At 41.6% G+C, this 17,640-nt stretch overlaps 1 protein-coding gene across 4 annotated transcripts in view; it reads right to left on the bottom strand.

Annotated features, from left to right (window-relative positions):
• BIN2 (bridging integrator 2) overlaps positions 1-17,640 on the bottom strand; it is a 37,678-nt gene that overhangs the window by 8,711 nt on the left and 11,327 nt on the right. For 3 of the 4 annotated variants that reach the window (XM_061416058.1, XM_061416057.1, XM_061416061.1), the window contains exons 3-9: positions 7,590-7,644; positions 7,227-7,321; positions 6,574-6,669; positions 3,798-3,905; positions 3,400-3,485; positions 2,018-2,093; positions 954-1,036 (exon numbers count right to left, since the gene is read on the bottom strand). In XM_061416058.1, the coding sequence (XP_061272042.1) occupies positions 954-1,036; positions 2,018-2,093; positions 3,400-3,485; positions 3,798-3,905; positions 6,574-6,669; positions 7,227-7,321; positions 7,590-7,644 (599 nt within the window). Of the gene's footprint in view, positions 1-953; positions 1,037-2,017; positions 2,094-3,399; positions 3,486-3,797; positions 3,906-6,573; positions 6,670-7,226; positions 7,322-7,589; positions 7,698-17,640 lie in introns of all 4 variants that reach the window. The other variant, XM_061416059.1, reaches the window with a different exon arrangement.

Raw genomic sequence — 17,640 nt, 5'->3', positions numbered from 1 at the left:
TTCCACTCCCAGTACATCCTAAAGAAACTCTTAATAATACTCATACAAGGAGAAATGTAAAACACATTCATCGCACCATCATTTGTAATAGCATAAAACTGGAAGGCAATGTCAATGTCCACGAGCAGTTCAGATAAATAGATTGTGAACTAGCCATATAGTAATATCTATAACAGTTATGAAAAGGAAAGATCAGAGCTAACAACATGTAGCAACAAGGATAAGTAAATCTCAAAAACAATACTAAGAGAACAAAAGAATATATACAGTATAATTATATTTAAATAAAATTTTAAAACATGCAAAATAGTATTTTTGTGTATTCATATATGTGTATGATTAAAGTAAAAAAACATGTGGATAATAAATACTAAAATTTAAGACAGTGGTTACCCTTGGTGGGGGACAGGAAGAGAAAGTGAGTGGGGAAAGGACACTGGGAGATTTAATTATATATTCTTTTTTTCCTTTAAAAAGTTTTTACTTATTGATCTATTTAGTTCTGGTTGCACTCAGTCTTTGCTGCTGCACACAGGCTTTCTTTAGTTGTGCAGAAGTGGGGTCTACCCTCCGTTGTGGTTTGTGGGCTTCAGTAGTTGTGGCACGTGGACTTACTTGCTCTGCAGCATGTGGGATCTTCCCGGACCAGGGATCGAACCTGTGTCCCCTTCATTGGCAGGCGGATTCACTGAGCCACCAGGGAATTCATTAAGTGATTTCTTAAATTTGGTGATGGGTATATGGCTATTTGTTGTACTATTTTTTATATCTTTAGTTATCATTGAAGTATTTCATAAAAGAAAAATAATTTATTTAGGGGTGTAGCACAAACAAAAAACAATATTATGTACTTGGACACAAAGGAAAGGTCAGGATTTGGGGTCAGAGATGAGAGTGCTGAATGTGTTCACACAGGATAAACCAAACAGAAATGAGTCTCAGAAGCAGCTCACCTTGAGAGTCCCTTCACCACAAAGACTTTGTCGGAATGTTGCTTCTCCAGTTTGCTCATCACCTCGTAGAGATTGTGGTTCAGCTGGAGCAAGCAAGAGAAAAGATATTAGCCACGTGGGAATCTGGGACCAACAAATTCCTTCTCTCCCCAAAATAAAACCTTCCTACCCTAAATGATAAAATTCTTCATCTCTTTTGCATTAGTGTCTCAGTTGTGTCTTAATTTTTGTCGTTTCCATCAGACTGGCAGTTCTCTCAAGGCTAGGTTCTTGATATCTGATGTTGATTTGAGGCTCTAGCTTCTCTCAGGTGACCCAGGGAACACAAAGTCATTGTAATATCAACTAGACAAACCATAATTTAGCCAAGAAACTGTGGAGAGGAACATGTGTGGATATGGATGTGAATATAATTAATACTGTAACAGCAAGGTGTCTTGGAATTGCAGGACTAGAAAATACCCCATGAGGTCATGTTCCATGGCTGCCCATCACTAAGTAGGACCGGTCCTTTCCAAGACCAATGACCTGAGAAACTGAGCTATGTTTAAACACTGCCTCCACTCCCCAGCAACAGAAGACAAAGATTGCACAACTTAGTTCCCCACTTCAGCTGTCCCTTCTATAGTCCTAATCTCCTTGGTGCACCTGAAACTCATTTGGAGACCATTCAGTTGTTAATGGAGCAGCACGGTCCATCAAGTGCTGTTATTTCACCATGAGAAAAAAGTAAACATCTGTGGTGCCAATATGGATATTTAATGAGGTTATGTAAATTAAAGCGACCTTCATATTTGTTAGAAAAACCCTCCTAGGTGTCTAAACGGGCTTCTCTGGTGGCTCAGATGGTAAAGAATCTGGCTGCAATGCAGGAGACCCGAGTTTAGTCTCTGGGTTGGGAAGATCCCTGGGAGAAGAGAATGGCAACCCACTCCAGTATTCTTGCCTGGAGAATTCCATGGACAGAAGAGCCTGGCAGGGTACAGCCCATGGAGTTGCAAAGAGTTGGACATGACTGAGCGACTAACACTTTCAGGTGTCTAAATTGGCCAGATGTTTCTCACCTTGCTCATTTCCCTGTAGAAGACATCCCTCAGGTTGGAAATGTTTTGGAAGATGGTCACATAACAGCCAATACGACTATCAGGAAGCAAAAGAACAAACACGTACAGGTAAGTGCTGGTAAAGGAAGTCTCTGTTGGAAGTGTAAGGTAGATGCATAAGCCAAAGCCAGCCATTGCCGGGCTCCACACAGAAAAGCACTCCATGGCCTAGACTCAGGATGTTGGGATCTGGATTCATCAGAGTCAGGACAGGAGTACACTAGACTCTCAGGAGTGGGAAGGCAGGGGAGACATGACACCAAAGTATAACAGATCTCTATGAATGAAGTTTCCCGGTGGCTCAGAGGTAAAGAATCTGCCTGCAACGCAGGAGCCACAGGAGACATGGGTTCAATCCCTGGGTTGGGAAGAGCCCCTGGGAAGGGCATGACAATCCACTCCAGTATCCTTGCCTGGAGAATCCCATGGACAGAGGAGCCTGGAGGGTTACAATCCATAGGGTTGCCAAGAGTTGGACATGACTAAAGTGACTTAGCACGTGTGAATGAAGTTATCTGATTCAGGCTCTTCAGAAACTGAAGTAGATGTGAAGGTGCTTTGAAGAATTTTAGAAGTGATGTATAAGGCCATACAGCTATAATTATAGTAAGTATTCTTTCTCAGTATGTGGTACTTGGATGTCTATGCAGCTGTATGTACATTAATGAAATTCTACTGTAAATGAACTGTGGAAGTTTACATTTAAAGCAACTATTAAATTTCAATTCTGTTTAAATTAGGAATCACATAATTAACATTTTAGAATACATGTAGTCATTATAAAGGATCCCTCATTCATAGACTAATATAAAGTGACAATATAAAATACTCTGACTACAACTGCATTAAAGTATATCTTGTACAATAAAAAGAAAATAGGATACAAATAGAACTTCTGATCAGATTCCTCTTCCAATGTGGGAAATTTATATCTAAAACATTTTTACCTACTGTGAAGCAAAATGGAAACACTCATCCCATGGTATATCTTGTATATGAATCTAGATGTTCATGAACCAAGCTTGTTTAAAACAATACACACTCAAGCATAAAACCAGATTCTCCTAGCAGGCATGATGACAGCACTTTACTTGCCAAGATCTCTCCTACCTAAGAGACATCTTGTCTTTAAACCCAGAAAAGCTGGTAGGGCAAAGAATCTCTGAATTGCAGATGAAGAAACTAAGGTCCAGAGATAAGGTGGTGAGCCTAATAACCCCCAGCAAGTTAGGAGCAGGGCTGAGGCTACATTCCATTCTTGGACCAGGGCTCTTTTCAGGAGGCAACATGTTTGGGCTGCCCAGGGCCTGGGATCCAGCCCTCTTCTGAAACTCAGTCATTACCTGTTATAAAGGACAGGCAGCTCCTCTAGTAGTTCCTGGTTCAGATCTTCAAACACAAGCTGGGCTTTGTTGAACTCTTCCTCTGCCTAGGTAGTAAGAGAGACAGACCAATTCCCCTTATTCCTGAACCCAAACCTAGAGATTGCTTCCTCTCTCTTCTGCATTTTTTCAGGGACTAGGCTTACTAGGAAACATGCCTCTCCTTCCCCAGACCTGTGTCCTCCCCAGCCTTGAGTCTGACTATCCTGAGAGCATTGGTGTCAGAGGAAACAGGATTTCCTTCAAGACAGTGGAGGCTGAATTTATCATTTCCTAAACCGAACTTGGCTCAACCACCTGCCACCACTGTGGGGAAACGGAGGGCAGGAAGGTTTTACCAGGGTTTATTTGTTTTTTACCTTGGCTGTCTTGGCCTCATCTTTCTTCTTGGCATTCTGTACCGCCTCCAGGTGATGTCGGGCACTGTCGTAGTCCACGAGCTTCCGGCCCCGCTTGGCGATTCTTTCCTAACCCAGAGTCAAGAGAGACGACCTTGATACTCACTCTTAAGTGTCCAGGATGTTGGTAACAGAGCATCAGAGAGGCAGCATTCCTGTCCTATTATCCAAGTTTATTGTACTTTCTAACAGGGTTTTGTGCTCAGGGATCTCCCTCATTATCTGGAAAGAATGGAGAATTCTCAGGGGGAGAGAGTAGAGGGCAATCCCCCAGAGCACCTGGAAGCCTGCACTCAACTGCAACATATCCTACGACCCTATTAGAAACTGGCTCAGCACCCAGAAGAAATGGCCTTGAGAAACCTACTCAATTGAAAGTCAGGAGTTTTGGGGTTTTACTCCCAACACTACCATTTATTAGCCTTGTCACCCAGGGCAAGGCATGCCTCTTTTGGAGCCTCAGTAGCCTCATCTGCCCTGTGTTGTTCTTTAGTTGCTCAGTTGTGTCTGACTTTTGTGACCCCATGGACTGTAGCCTGCCAGGCTCCTCTGTCCATAGCACTTCTCAGGCAAGAATTCTGGAGTAGGTTGCTGTTTCCTCTTCCAGGGGATCCTCCCGACCCAGGGATCAAACTCATGTCTCTTGCACTGGCAGGTGAATTCTTTACCGCTGAGGCACCAAGGACTGATTTCCTTTAGGATGGACTGGTTGGATCTCCTTGCAGTCCAAGGGATTCTCAAGAGTCTCCTCCAACACCACAATTCAAAAGCATCAATTATTTAGTGCTCAGCTTTCTTTATAGTCCAACTCTCACATCCATACATGACTACTGGAAAAACCATAGCTTTGACTAGATGGCCTTGGTTTGCAAAGTAATGTCTCTGCTTTTGAATATGCTGTTTCTTCCCAGGAGCAAGTGTCTTTTAATTTCATGGCTGCAATCACCATCTGCAGTGATTTTGGAGTCCAAAAAGATAAAGTTTGGCACTGTTTCCACTGTTTCCCCATCTATTTGCCATGAAGTGATGGGGCTGGATGCCATGATCTTAGTTCTGAACTCGTTGAGCTTTAAGCCAACTTTTTCACTCTCCTCTTTCACTTTCATCAAGAGGCTCTTTAGTTCTTCTTCACTTTCTGCCATAAGAGTGATGTCATATGCATACCTGAGGTTATTGATATTTCTCCCAGCAATCTTGATTCCAGCTTGTACTTCATCCAGCTCAGCGTTTCTCATGATGTACTCTGCATATAAGTTAAATAAGCAGGGTGACAATATACAGCCTTGATGTACTCCTTTCCTGATTTGGAACCAGTCTGCTGTTCCATGTCTGGTTCTAACTGTTACTTCCTGACCTCATACAGATTTCTCAGGAGGCAGGTCAGGTGGTCTGGAATTCCCATTTCTTTAAGAATCCTAAAGGATATCAGTACTGAATATTCATTGGAAGGACTGATGCTGAAGCTGAAACTCCAATATCTCGGCCACCTGATGTGAAGAACTGACTCATTTGAAAAGACCCTGATGCTGGGAAAAGATTGAAGGCGGGTGGAAAAGGGGACAACAGAGGATGAGATGGTTGGATGGCATCACCAAATTCAATGGACATGAGTTTGGGTAAACTCCAGGAGTTGGTGATGGACAGGGAGGCCTGTCCATGGAGTTGCAGAGTCAGACATGACTGAGCGACTGAACTGAACTGAACTTAGACACCAGGGAAGCCCAGCTGCCCCACAGTGTTATTTTAAAGATCAAATACTGAATATAAAGTAGTTTGAAAATCCTAAAGCATAATAATAAAAATGGCAAACTATTACGAGCTCTGAGAGAACATCTACTCAATCTCATACCAACTACAAATTACACCAGGGAGAGGCAAACCATGGTAATGGCTTTGTCTTGTTCTCTCAACCACAGAACTTGAAAGGATCTTGTTAATGATCTGACCCAACTTCCTATTCAATTCACAAAGCTTATCTACAATATCCAAGATAAGAAGTAGTGAGACTTCTGCTTGAACAGAGAATAGACAACTCACTCTCTCTCAGTAGCTTTCATTTTTTTTGGAAAGCTTTAGCTATGAGAAATTTAAGTGAGGCTTCCTTTAATTTCTTCCTATATTAATCTAAAACCAGCACAGTGTTCAACAGAGTAGATGTTTAATAAATATGAGTTGAATGAATTAATGAATTCTAATTCTACTTTCTGGAACAGTTTAGAACAGGCTGAAGTCCTCTTTTACCTAACAGGCTTTCAAATATTTGAAGATAATTATTGTGACTCCTCTAACTTTTCTCTTCTCTACAATAAACATCTTTAGTCCCACCAGCTGTTTCTCACAACAAAAAGGGATGCTCTGACCTGGATCTAATTCAAAACCAGCCCAAATCTAGTTCACTGAAATCTAAATGTAACCTTTACACTGTCTCTAACCCTTCGTGCTAACCTCTTGTGTAAACCCTCAACTTTCAATCTTTTTCCTAACCTACCCAACTTCATTCCTAACCATGGGCTCTAACTCTACTTATACTTTTACCCAAGTGAAAGTGAAAGTCATGTCCGACTCTTGGTGACTCCCTGGACCGGAGCCTACCAGGCTCCTCTGTCCACGAAATTCTCCAGGCAAGAATACTGGAGTGGATTGTCATTCTCTTCTCCAGGGGGTCTTCCCTGGAGATTGTGTCTTCTAACTTACATGGGCCACCCATAATCCATCCTTGATGCTGTAAACTGATTACCTTAATCTCACTGAACTGGGCCACATAGTTTTCCATGGTCCTCAAAACCTGGTCAGCTAGTTTTTCTTCATAGTCTTCCCAAAGGAGATCATTATTCTGTAGGATAGAGGCAGAGGGCAGTGGTAAGGGCCCTGCGTCTCAACAGCAACTTCACTCCAGGGAAATATCCCAATTCTTCCTGCAACAAACTTCCTTTGAGAGCACCAATATTTTTAGAAGAGCATTCTGAACTCTGGAGAAAAGTCAGATGAAGAAACAGCTCTTTCTCAGGGAACTGCCTTGTAAGAGACTGGACATACATTCTAGGGATTAAGAACAGTTTTGGACTCTAAAGTTTGAAGGATAGGGAAGTTTGGGAGCAAACGACTGCATAAAGTTAGTTTTCAAAACCAACCAACTGGGTTTTGTGTAGGTAAAACTTTCTAAGATTTTCAAGAGAGGAAGAGGATAAAAAACAGAGGAATCCACAGATTAGGGAAAACTTGCTTTTACCTTCATAGTTACAGCTCCTTCCTACCACCTGTGACCACGGCTATACAAATGAACAGTGTGAATTGGCTCCTTTGTTCTCCTGTTTGCTTGGACAGAGAAGCTGGGATGAGGCTGAGATGAGGGTAGGGTGTGGAAGACTGTAAAGCCAAGCATACTCTTACCGCCACGATGGCCTTCAGCTCCTCATGACCGTCCCACTTGCTGCTGTAGATCTCCTGCAGGGTTTCTGACACTCTCTTTGAACTTTCATGCATCACTGAAAGGAGAGAACTCAGTGCTATCATAAAGTAGTCTGACATAATGATATAGGTGACAGGCGACTCAATGGGGCTAATCCAAAAAGGGCAAACTCCGTAGGTTTGGGCTATCAGTGAGGGAAGCTGGGTGGGGTTGGATAGGAAAAGCTACTCTTCCTTGGTCCACAAAGTTCCAGGGGTCAGGCACAGGCAAGTGATGAAAAGCCTGAGACCTCTTAGTAGCTGAATAAACACCATCTGGATCCCCCTGTGCCCCCTGATACTCACCTTTGACGGCACTGAGGAAGTTCTTCAGGTCCTTGTATAGCTTATGACCTTCTGCCTGAAAGGGAGAAGTGCCTCTGATGACTAAAGAGATACATCTGGAAAGATGCTCTAGGGGTCAAGGTTGAAAAGTAGGTTAAAAGCAGAAATCAGTCCTGGAATTTCTTCAAACGTTTGCAAATGTTATATATCAGCTTCTACTCTCTTTACCAAGAAGAGGTAAGTTGTCTCCTTTGGGACAAATCTTAAGTTGCGAAACTGCTCCCACTGCGCTGGCACGTGTTTTTTCCTCCGTTTGTTCTCCCCAGTCAACGAGACCCCCCGCCCAACAGACCCTCGGAATTTAAGGGTCCTGTGTGACGCTATCTATGTGACCCTCTGGCTGACTCCATCTTCTCTGGGTAGAGAAACTGCTACCATTTTCTGCAGACACCAGGCTCCCTTCTTTCTTTGTACTCTGACACAGGCCATTGCTGTCCTTCCCTGCACTTCCTATTTTCTTTTGGTATTTATGTTTTAATCAACAACACTCTTTACCAGATGTAATTATATGTAAGTCTTATGAAAATTTAGGTTCACTGTCATGAGACTAAATTGTGTCATCTCCAGGAAGACTCTGACCAATGTACGTGTGTGTGCACTCAGTCACTCAGTCGTGTCCGACTCTTTGCAACCTCATGGACTGTAGCCCAGCAGGCTCTTCTGTCCATGGGATTTCCCAGGCAAGAATATTGGAGTGGGTTGCCATTTCCTTCTCCAGGGGATCTTCCCTACCCAGAGATCAAACTCGCATCTCGTACATCTCTGCACTGGCAGGTGGACTGTTTACCACTGACCAATGTATAGTTTTTTTTTTTAATTAATTTTTATTGGAGTAAGGTTGATTTACAAGGTTGTGTTTGCACTTCATTTTTTAATAGCTCTCGTAGAACTTCTGCCCACTGGTCCTCGGCTGGCCTTCTGTATTCAGAGCAGACTAGTCTCTCTTGCACACAGCTTTGAAGACATATTTCACAAGGTCTTCTTTTTCATAGGCCTCCTCAATTGTTCCTCATGGTGTTGTCTAAGACCCATTACATCTGGACTCTTTCCTCTGTGTGAATTCTAGTTTCTAGGAGTCGAGTGAGGAGGAGTTTTGACCCCAGGCCATCAGCCTCTTGGAGACTGACACTCCCAACGTTTGGAGTGTGGGAATGGACGGACAGCCCACGTCAAGGGTATCCAACGGGGCCAGGCCTGCAGACCCGTGCAGTGATCCTCCGTTCAGATGATCTGAGCTAAGAGGCATTTTGCCGTACATCATAAAAATACTTGTGAACATGTTTGCTTGTTTTATTCGCTTATGTTCATTATAAGTAGGCTGAAAGAAATTTATGAGAAAAAAAGCTGAAAACTCACAAAATTCTATCTCATAATTTAAAAGTTTAAACTGTGGAACTGTTTGTGGGAAAAATCATTATTACTTAATTTCAGCCGCAGAAAAACTAGGTCTACTTGGTCAAGTAAACAAAGGAAGTTAGATGATTATCATCCATCTTCTTGCCTCCAGAGCTCACCTCTAAGCCAGTTCAAACTCCTGACCATACCTCAGGCTAAAAGTCTTTTTCAAGGGCTCAAAGGACACAAAGACACAGATAGTCTCAAGGGAATCTGAGGCGCCATCAGACGGGTGGGAGAAGAACTGGGATCGCATGCGTGGCACAGCAAACAAAGATCAAGGGAATATCCTGACAGAAGAAGGGTAAGATGCAACAGAGAGGTTAGAATGCATGAAGAATCAGTAAATCACTGAACCTGGTAACTGGAGGTCACAGGTGACCTTGAGAAAGCGCTTTTAATAGCGCGATAGAGACAGATTCAGTTAACAAAGTTCAGAAACAGCATTCACCAGGAAAGATTTCTCACTTCCTCTTTGCTTTGTCATTCACAGAAAAAAAGTTTAAACAGTCTAAGATGTACATAATATGTTTTAAACATGGATATGGTAGGTGGGTATAACTTTGAGAGTTTTGAAAATATGATAACCATGCTTTGAAAGAGTTTGGGGGATTATATAAGTTCACAAGGATTTTAATTTCTTTTTTGAAAGGAAACAACAGGGACTCAACTTTTTCCTTCACCATGAAGATTTGGTCTCCAGAATACAAATGTGAGTAATAAAAACTGTTAAAACTATCTTGCATAATTTCTACAAATGAAATTCTTAATTTTTTATCCCATTAGATATTATATGGCCTGAAAAACCAGATCAGTAATCAAGGCTACCATGTATGATGATGCAGGTTATATGTACACTATTCAAAACTAAGGGTACTATATATACCATTGTCCTTAAGACGGGAAGGCTTTTACCCTCCACTGCACCTCACAAAAGCCCAACTCCATTTCTGTGTTTTAGATCAAGTGTCTTGGTCAAAGTTCTTCCTGTATGCTCCTGCTCTTTCCTTTGGGGAGATGAAGAGAGAGACAGATAGACAGAGTGAGTGTGTACGGTGGTGGTAGTGGGTGCTAGAGACGTGGGACAGGACCAGCATCATTTTGTTTCTTTGACCTGAAATAATATCTGCAGGCTGAATAATCCCAGCATCTTTTTTCTCTCCAGACAGATGGGGCTCTGACAGTCTTAGCCTCCCACTTGTCTGGAAGTCAAAAACTTGTTTCTGCCACCAACTAGCAAGTTATTCTACTTCTCTTTAATTTCCTCATCTATAAATATCAACTAAGCCTAGCTCTAAATGTTAATTCTGGCTCTAAATATTATAATTTTATCACTTCTCTCTCAGTTCAGTTCAATTGCTCAGTCATGTCCGACTCTTTGCGACCCCATGGACTGCAGCATGCCAGGCCTCCCTGTCCATCACCAAATCCCAGAGTTTACTCAAACTCATGTCCATTGAGTCGGTGATGCCATCCAACCATCTCATCCTCTGTCGTCCCCTTCTCCTCCTGCCTTCAATCTTTCCCAGCCTCTAAATCTTTGCAAAATTCTTGATGGCATCATAAAGAGTCTGAGTTCACCCTTCCCATCCCTTAAACAAACAGTCCCTGCCCTCAGTTAATGAATCACTCACTCTGGAAGCTTGTGCTAAGCACTCAGGTAGACAGAGCTGTGTCCTAACAGACTGGGGTTCTGAGGATGGAGAAGTCCATCCTGGGGTTCCCAACTTGCTAGAGAAAAACGGACTCAGAGAAACACAAACACTCAGCAAAATAAGAGCATGACCAATCCTGAACAAGTGTTGACAGTTCTTGATCTAACAGAGGTCCAGGAGGGGAAGATGAAGCTTTAAATTTATGTATTTGTTTTTGGCTGGGTCTTCGCTGCTGTGTGTGGGCTTCCTCTAGTTGTGATGAGCAGGGACTCCTCTCTGCTTGTGTTGCTCAGGCTTCTCAATGCAGTGGCTTCTCTTCTTGTGGAACATGGGCTCTAGGCATGTGGGCTCAGTAGTTGTGGTGCACGGGCTTAGTTGCCCGGCAGCATGTGGGATCTTCCTGGATCAGGAATCAAACCTGGGTCCCCTGCATTGGCAGGTGGATTCTTAATTTTTGGACCACCAGGGAAGTCCCTAGATGTGATTTTAAAGGCAATGAATTGGAAGCAGCTGTCACTACCAGAAATAAGAGATGAAAATGCTGCTTGAGGAAAATAATTCTTCCTATATAATACATTTTGAGGAAAGGGAAAGGGGGAAATAAGCAGAATCCTCAAAGAAAAATTACTTATGAAAATTTGATTAAGCACCTTGGCAAGTGTCAAAGCCTTGAACTCTGGCTGGGTAGTTTGGGAGTAATATTTATTTATTAAGTTCACCTATAAACTGGTTGCACGTGAAAGGTAGGGCACATGACCAGCTGGTCCAACTTCTGGAAAACGTCACTCACTTTCAATTTCCGTGAAAGTGAAAGTCGCTTAGTTGTGTCCGACTCTTTGCAACCCCATGGACTATATACACTCCATGGAATTCTCCAGGCCAGAATACTGGAGTAGGTAGCCTTTCCCTTCTGCAGGGGATCTTCCCAACCTAGGGACTGAACCCAGGTCTCCCGCATTGCAGGCAGATTCTTTACCAGCTGAGCTATCAGGGAAGCCCAACTGCCTTAATCTTGTCCTTCTTCCTGTTCATTTTAGACACCCAAGTCCAGCTTCAGACCCAACTGTATATTCACTGTTTTTCTCCCTAAACTGTGAAAGCCTTGAGAACAGGGGTGCTGTATTGTTTGTATGTAGCAAGTACCTATGAAATGGTTGTTAATTAAACTTTCCAAGCATATTCAAACACCAGTTACTGTAGGTACATCGTTCTCTCAGGAGAAATGTTTTCCCTTATTTCTAACCTAACTCCATTTCATCTCTCAAATGTATTTCCTCGCTCAAGTGACAGTTAGTTGGTGGGCTCACACAGGGAATACTGAGGGGGTTGTCCCTTCTGATCCTCTTATTCTTCCTGATGGCTCTTCCTTCATCTCCTACCTTTTCTATCCACACACCTGCCATTCCAGGTCCACCCTAAAAGGCAGAGAAAGAACTGAGGGCCATATGGGCCAAGAGCCAGAAACCTTTCAAAGTATGCTTCCAAACTTGGAGTTGGAAGCAGAACAGCAGCTGGAGTTGAGAAGAGGCCCAGGGAGGCCTCCACGTGAGGTACGGGGGAAAAAAGCAAAGGTTTTAAGTTTGAATCCTAGCTCTGCAGTTCTTAGTTACGTTACCTTGATTAAACTACTTCCCTCTCAATCAGATCCTATTTCCCCTTGATGGAGTTAGACTAGATTCAGTTCAGTTTGGTTCAGTTCAGTCGCTCAGTCGTGTCCGACTCTTTGCGACCCCATGAATCACAGCACTCCAGGCCTCCCTGTCCATTACCAACTCCCGGAGTTCACTCAGACTCACGTCCATTGAGTCAGTGATGCCATCCAGCCATCTCATCCTCTGTCGTCCCCTTCTCCTCCTGCCCCCAATCCCTCCCAGCATCAGAGTCTTTTCCAGTGAGTCAACTCTTCGCATGAGGTGGCCAAAGTACTGGAGTTTCAGCTTCCGCATCATTCCTTCCAAAGAAATCCCAGGGCTGATCTCCTTCAGAATGGACTGGTTGGATCTCCTTGCAGTCCAAGGGATTCTCAAGAGTCTTCTCCAACACCATAGTTCAAAAGCATCAATTCTTCGGTGCTCAGCTTTCTTCATAGTCCATCTCTCACATCCATACATGACCACAGGAAAAACCATAGCCTTGACTAGACAGACCTTAGTTGGCAAAGTAATGTTTCTGCTTTTCAATATGCTATCTAGGTTGGTCATAACTTTTCTTCCAAGGAGTAAGTGTCTTTTAATTTCATGGCTGCAGTCACCATCTGCAGTAATTTTGGAGCCCCCCAAAATAAAGTCTGTCACTGTTTCCACTGTTTCCCCATCTATTTCCCATGAAGTGATGGGACCAGATGCCATGATCTTAGTTTTCTGAATGCTGAGCTTTAAGCCAACTTTTTCACTCTCCTCTTTCACTTTCATCAAGAGGCTTTTTAGTTCTTCTTCACTTTCTGCCATAAGGGTGGTATCATCTGCATATCTGAGGTGATTGATATTTCTCCCGGCAACCTTGATTCCAGCTTGTGCTTCTTCCAGCCCAGCGTTTCTCATGATGTACTCTACATAGAAGTTAAATAAGCAGGGTGACAATATACAGCCTTGACATACTCCTTTTCCTATTTGGAACCAGTCTGTTGTTCCATGTCCAGTTCTAACTGTTGCTTCCTGACCTGCATACACGTTTCTCAAGAGGCAGGTCAGGTGGTCTGGTATTCCCATCTCTTTCAGAATTTTCCACAGTTTATTGTGATCCACACAGTCAAAGGCTTTGGCATAGTCAATAAAGCAGAAGTAGATGTTTTTCTGGAACTCTCTTGCTTTTTCAATGATCCAGCAGATGTTGGCAATTTGATCTCTAGTTCCTCTGTCTTTTCTAAAACCAGCTTGAACATCTGGAAGTTCACGGTTCACGTACTGCTGAAGCCTGGCTTGGAGAATTTTGAGCATTACTTTACTAGCGTGTGAGATGACTGCAATTGTGTGATAGTTTGAACATTCTTTTGCATTGCCATTCCTTAGGATTGAAATGAAAACTGATCGTTTCCAGTCTTGTGGCCAAAATCTAGTCCTGTGACTAGACTGGTGGTGGCCAAAAGCTGTTCTCCCACTGCTACGTCATAATCACTTAGGAAGCTTAATGTAAAACAGATACTCTAGTTAATGATCATCTATGGCTGTTAATATCACACAAAAAAGGAGACAATCACACACCATGTGTCTCCCATGGAAGAATGTAACACCTATAATAACAAGTATTCTTGCTTCCAAAACAAACAAAAACAAAAATCTGAATCTCATCAAGTCTCTAAATCTATTAATTTACAGAAAATACAAGAGAGAGAGTAACATGTTAAACAGTATCAGATTCAATCAGCAGAATTTAGAAACTGCAGGAAAAACAACCTAGTATCATCCATAAATAAACTGCAAAAAGGAGAGATAAGAAACGTACAGATTAGGAGATTTATTAAATATGTTAACAAATTGCTGATTTAAACAAATTATTTATTTATTTTAATATAAATTTATTTATTTTAATTGGAGGTTAATTACTTTACAATACTGTATTGGTTTTGCCATACATCAACATGAATCCGCCACGGGTATAGTTTTAAAAAGTGACACAAATCGAGGAGTGTGAACACTGCATATTTTATGATATTAAGAAATTACTGCTATTTTTTTAGATATATTTAAGATACTGATAAAATATGTTTTAAGCCAGATACTTAACCCGAAATATCTTGAAAGATATTTGTATTCTAAAGTGAAAAAGGCAAGTTATAAAACCATATGAATGGAATAATAACACTTTTGTAAACCTATTATATGTTGTGGATATATTTAGAGATCATACACATACACAGCAAAGTAATTTTAAGTATAAAAAAACAGTAGTTGTAGCATGAGACGATGTGAAACCATTATTTTTTAATTTTTTTTCTTAATATACTTTTTTTTTGGCCATGTGGTTTGTGGGATTTTTAGTTCCCCAACTAGGGCTTGAACCTGGGCCTTTGACTCTGAGAACACTGGACCATCACAGGATTTCCTCTTGATATTTATAATTTAAAATCTCAAAAAAAATTTTAAAAACTCATTGTTAAAAAAAACCAAAAAACTCATTGCTGTATTGAGTAAATGTTTTATAAAAAAAATATTTTTAGGTGTGATAATGATTTTGTGGTGAAATTTTAAGAGTCCTTATCTTTAGAGACTGATAATAACATTTTTACAGATAAAATATCTAGAATTTGCTTCATAATGATCAATGATAGGGAAAGTGGGTAGAGATACAGATGAAACAAGATTTTATCTGTATCAAGATGAAACAAGAAACAGGTTTTTCTTAGTATATATCTGAAATCTTCCATTAAAAAAAGTTTAAAAATACAAATTCCTAAGCTCTACTACTGAATATGTTGTATTTAAAAACATTTCTCAAATGATTCTGACACAGTCAACTACTTTATTATAGCTAATATGCTTTTAAATTAATTTTAAAGAATTGTTTTCCATATAATTCAGTTAACTGATATAAGACAATAAAGAATTTGACTGGTCTTTGGCTCTGGTTTCTGAGAAGTAACTTCTAAATTCTTGGGATTTTCCAAGTTACTTACAAGATATTCATGGTGGATCTCTCAGATCATACCTGAGTTTATGCTAAATAAATGACTCAGGATGGTGGCTAGTCAGGCCAGAAATGTGAACCATGTGATTAGGGGGTTGGGGCTTTCAGATAGGTGATATAAGCATGACCTCCAGGGGAAAGGAGAGGAGGGAAGTTAGAGATCAAGTTCAATCACATGGCCTATGATTCACTATGTAATGAAATCACAATAAAAAATCTAGACATCTAAAGTTTAGGTAAGCTTCCCTGGTTGGTGGCTTCCCTGGTGGCTCAGACGGTAAAGCGTCTGCCCGCAATGCGGGAGACCTGGGTTCAATCCCTGGGTCGGGAAGATCCCCTGGAGAAGGAAATGGCAATTCTACTCCAGCATTCTTGCCTGGAAAATCCCATGGACGGAGGAGCCTGATAGACTACAGTCCACGGGGTCACAAAGAGTTGGACACGACTGAGCGACTTCACTTTCCCTGGTTGGTAGTCCTATAACAACATGCTGGGAAAGTAACATGTCTTGAGAATGTAGAAGCTTCATGCTTGGGACCATCCCAGACCTCCCCTTGTGTATCTCTTCATTTGGCTGGTCCTGATTTGTATCCTTTATAATAAAACTGTAAGTAGAGCACTTTCCTGAGTTCTGTGAGTCATTCTAGTGAATTATGGAAGCTGAGTGGCCAGTCAGTTCAGTCGCTCAGTCATGTCCAAGTCTTTGACCCCATGGACAGTAGCATGCCAGGCTTCCCTGTCCATCGCCAACTACTGGAGCTTACTCAAACTCATGTGCATTGAGTCAGTGATGCCATCCAACCATCTCATCCTCTGTCGTCCCCTTCTCCTCCCGCCTTCAATCTTTCCCAGCATCAGGGTCTTTTCAAATGAATCCGCTCTTCCCATCAGGTGGCCAAAGTACTGGAGTTTCAGTTTCAACATCAGTCCTTCCAATGAATATTCAGGACTGATCTCCTTTAGGATGGACTGGTTGGATCTCCTCGAAGTCCAAGGGATTCTCAAGAGTCTTCTCCAACACCACAGTTCAAAAGCATCAATTCTTCGGCACTCAGCTTTCTTTATAGTCCAACTCTCATATCCATACATGACTACTGGAAAAAACCATAGCTTTGACTAGATGGACCTTTCTTGGCAAAGTAATGTCTCTGCTTTTGAATTTGCTGTCTAGGTTGGTTATAGATTTTCTTCTAAGGAGCAAGTGTCTTTTAATTTCATGGCTGCAGTCACCATCTGCAGTGATTTTGGAGCCCAAAAAATAAAGTCAGCTACTGTTTCCATTATTTCCCCATCTATCTGCCATGAAGTGATGGGACTGGATGCCATGATCTTAGTTTACTGAACGTTGAGTTTTAAGTCAACTTTTTCACTCTCCACTTTCACTTTCATCAAGAGGCTCTTTAGTTGTTCTTCACTTTCTGCCATAAGGGTGGTGTCATCTGCATATCTGATGTTACTATATTTCTCCCAGCAATCTTGATTCCAGCTTGTGCTTCATCCAGCATGGCATTTTGCATAATATACTCTGCATATAAATTAAATAAGCAGGGTGACAATATATAGCCTTGACGTACTCCTTTCCTGATTTGGAACCAGTCTGTTCTTTAATGTCCAGTTCTAACTGTTGCTTCTTGACCTGCATACAGATTTCTCAGGAGGCAGATCAAGTGGTCTGGAATTCTCATCTCTTCAAGAATTTTCCATAGTTTGTTGTGATCCACACAGTCAAAGGCTTTGGCATAGTCAATAAAGCAGAAGTAGATGTTTTTCTGGAACTCTCTTGCTTTTTTCAATGATCCAATGGATGTTGGCAATTTGATCTCTGGTTCCTCTGCCTTTTCTAAATTCAGCTTGAACATTTGGAAGTTCACAGTTCATGTACTGTTGAAGCCTGGCTTGGAGAATTTTGAGCATTATTTTGCTAGAGTGTGAGATGAGTGCAATTGTGCAGTAGTTTGAACATTCTTTGGCATTGCCTTTCTTCGGGGTTGGAATGAAAATTGACCTTTTCCAGTCTTGTGGACACTGCTGAGTTTTCCAAATTTGCGGGTATATTGAGTGCAGCACTTTCACAACATCATCTTTTAGGGTCTGAAATAGCTCAATTGGAATTCCATCACTTCCACTAGCTCTGTTTGTAGAGATGCTTCCTAAGGCCCACTTGACTTCATATTCCAGGATGTCATGGTTATCTGGGTCATGAAGATTTTTTTTGTATAGTTCTTCTGTGTATTCTTGCCACGTCTTCTTAATATCTTCTGCCTCTGTTAGGTCCATACCATTTCCGTCCTTAATTGTGCCTATCTTTGCATGAAATGTTCCTTTGGTATCTCTAATTT

This window comes from Bos javanicus, chromosome 5 (assembly GCF_032452875.1).
Source record: "Bos javanicus breed banteng chromosome 5, ARS-OSU_banteng_1.0, whole genome shotgun sequence".
NCBI classification, from domain to species: Eukaryota; Metazoa; Chordata; class Mammalia; order Artiodactyla; family Bovidae; genus Bos; species Bos javanicus.
This window is presented reverse-complemented; position numbering and strand designations above follow the sequence as displayed.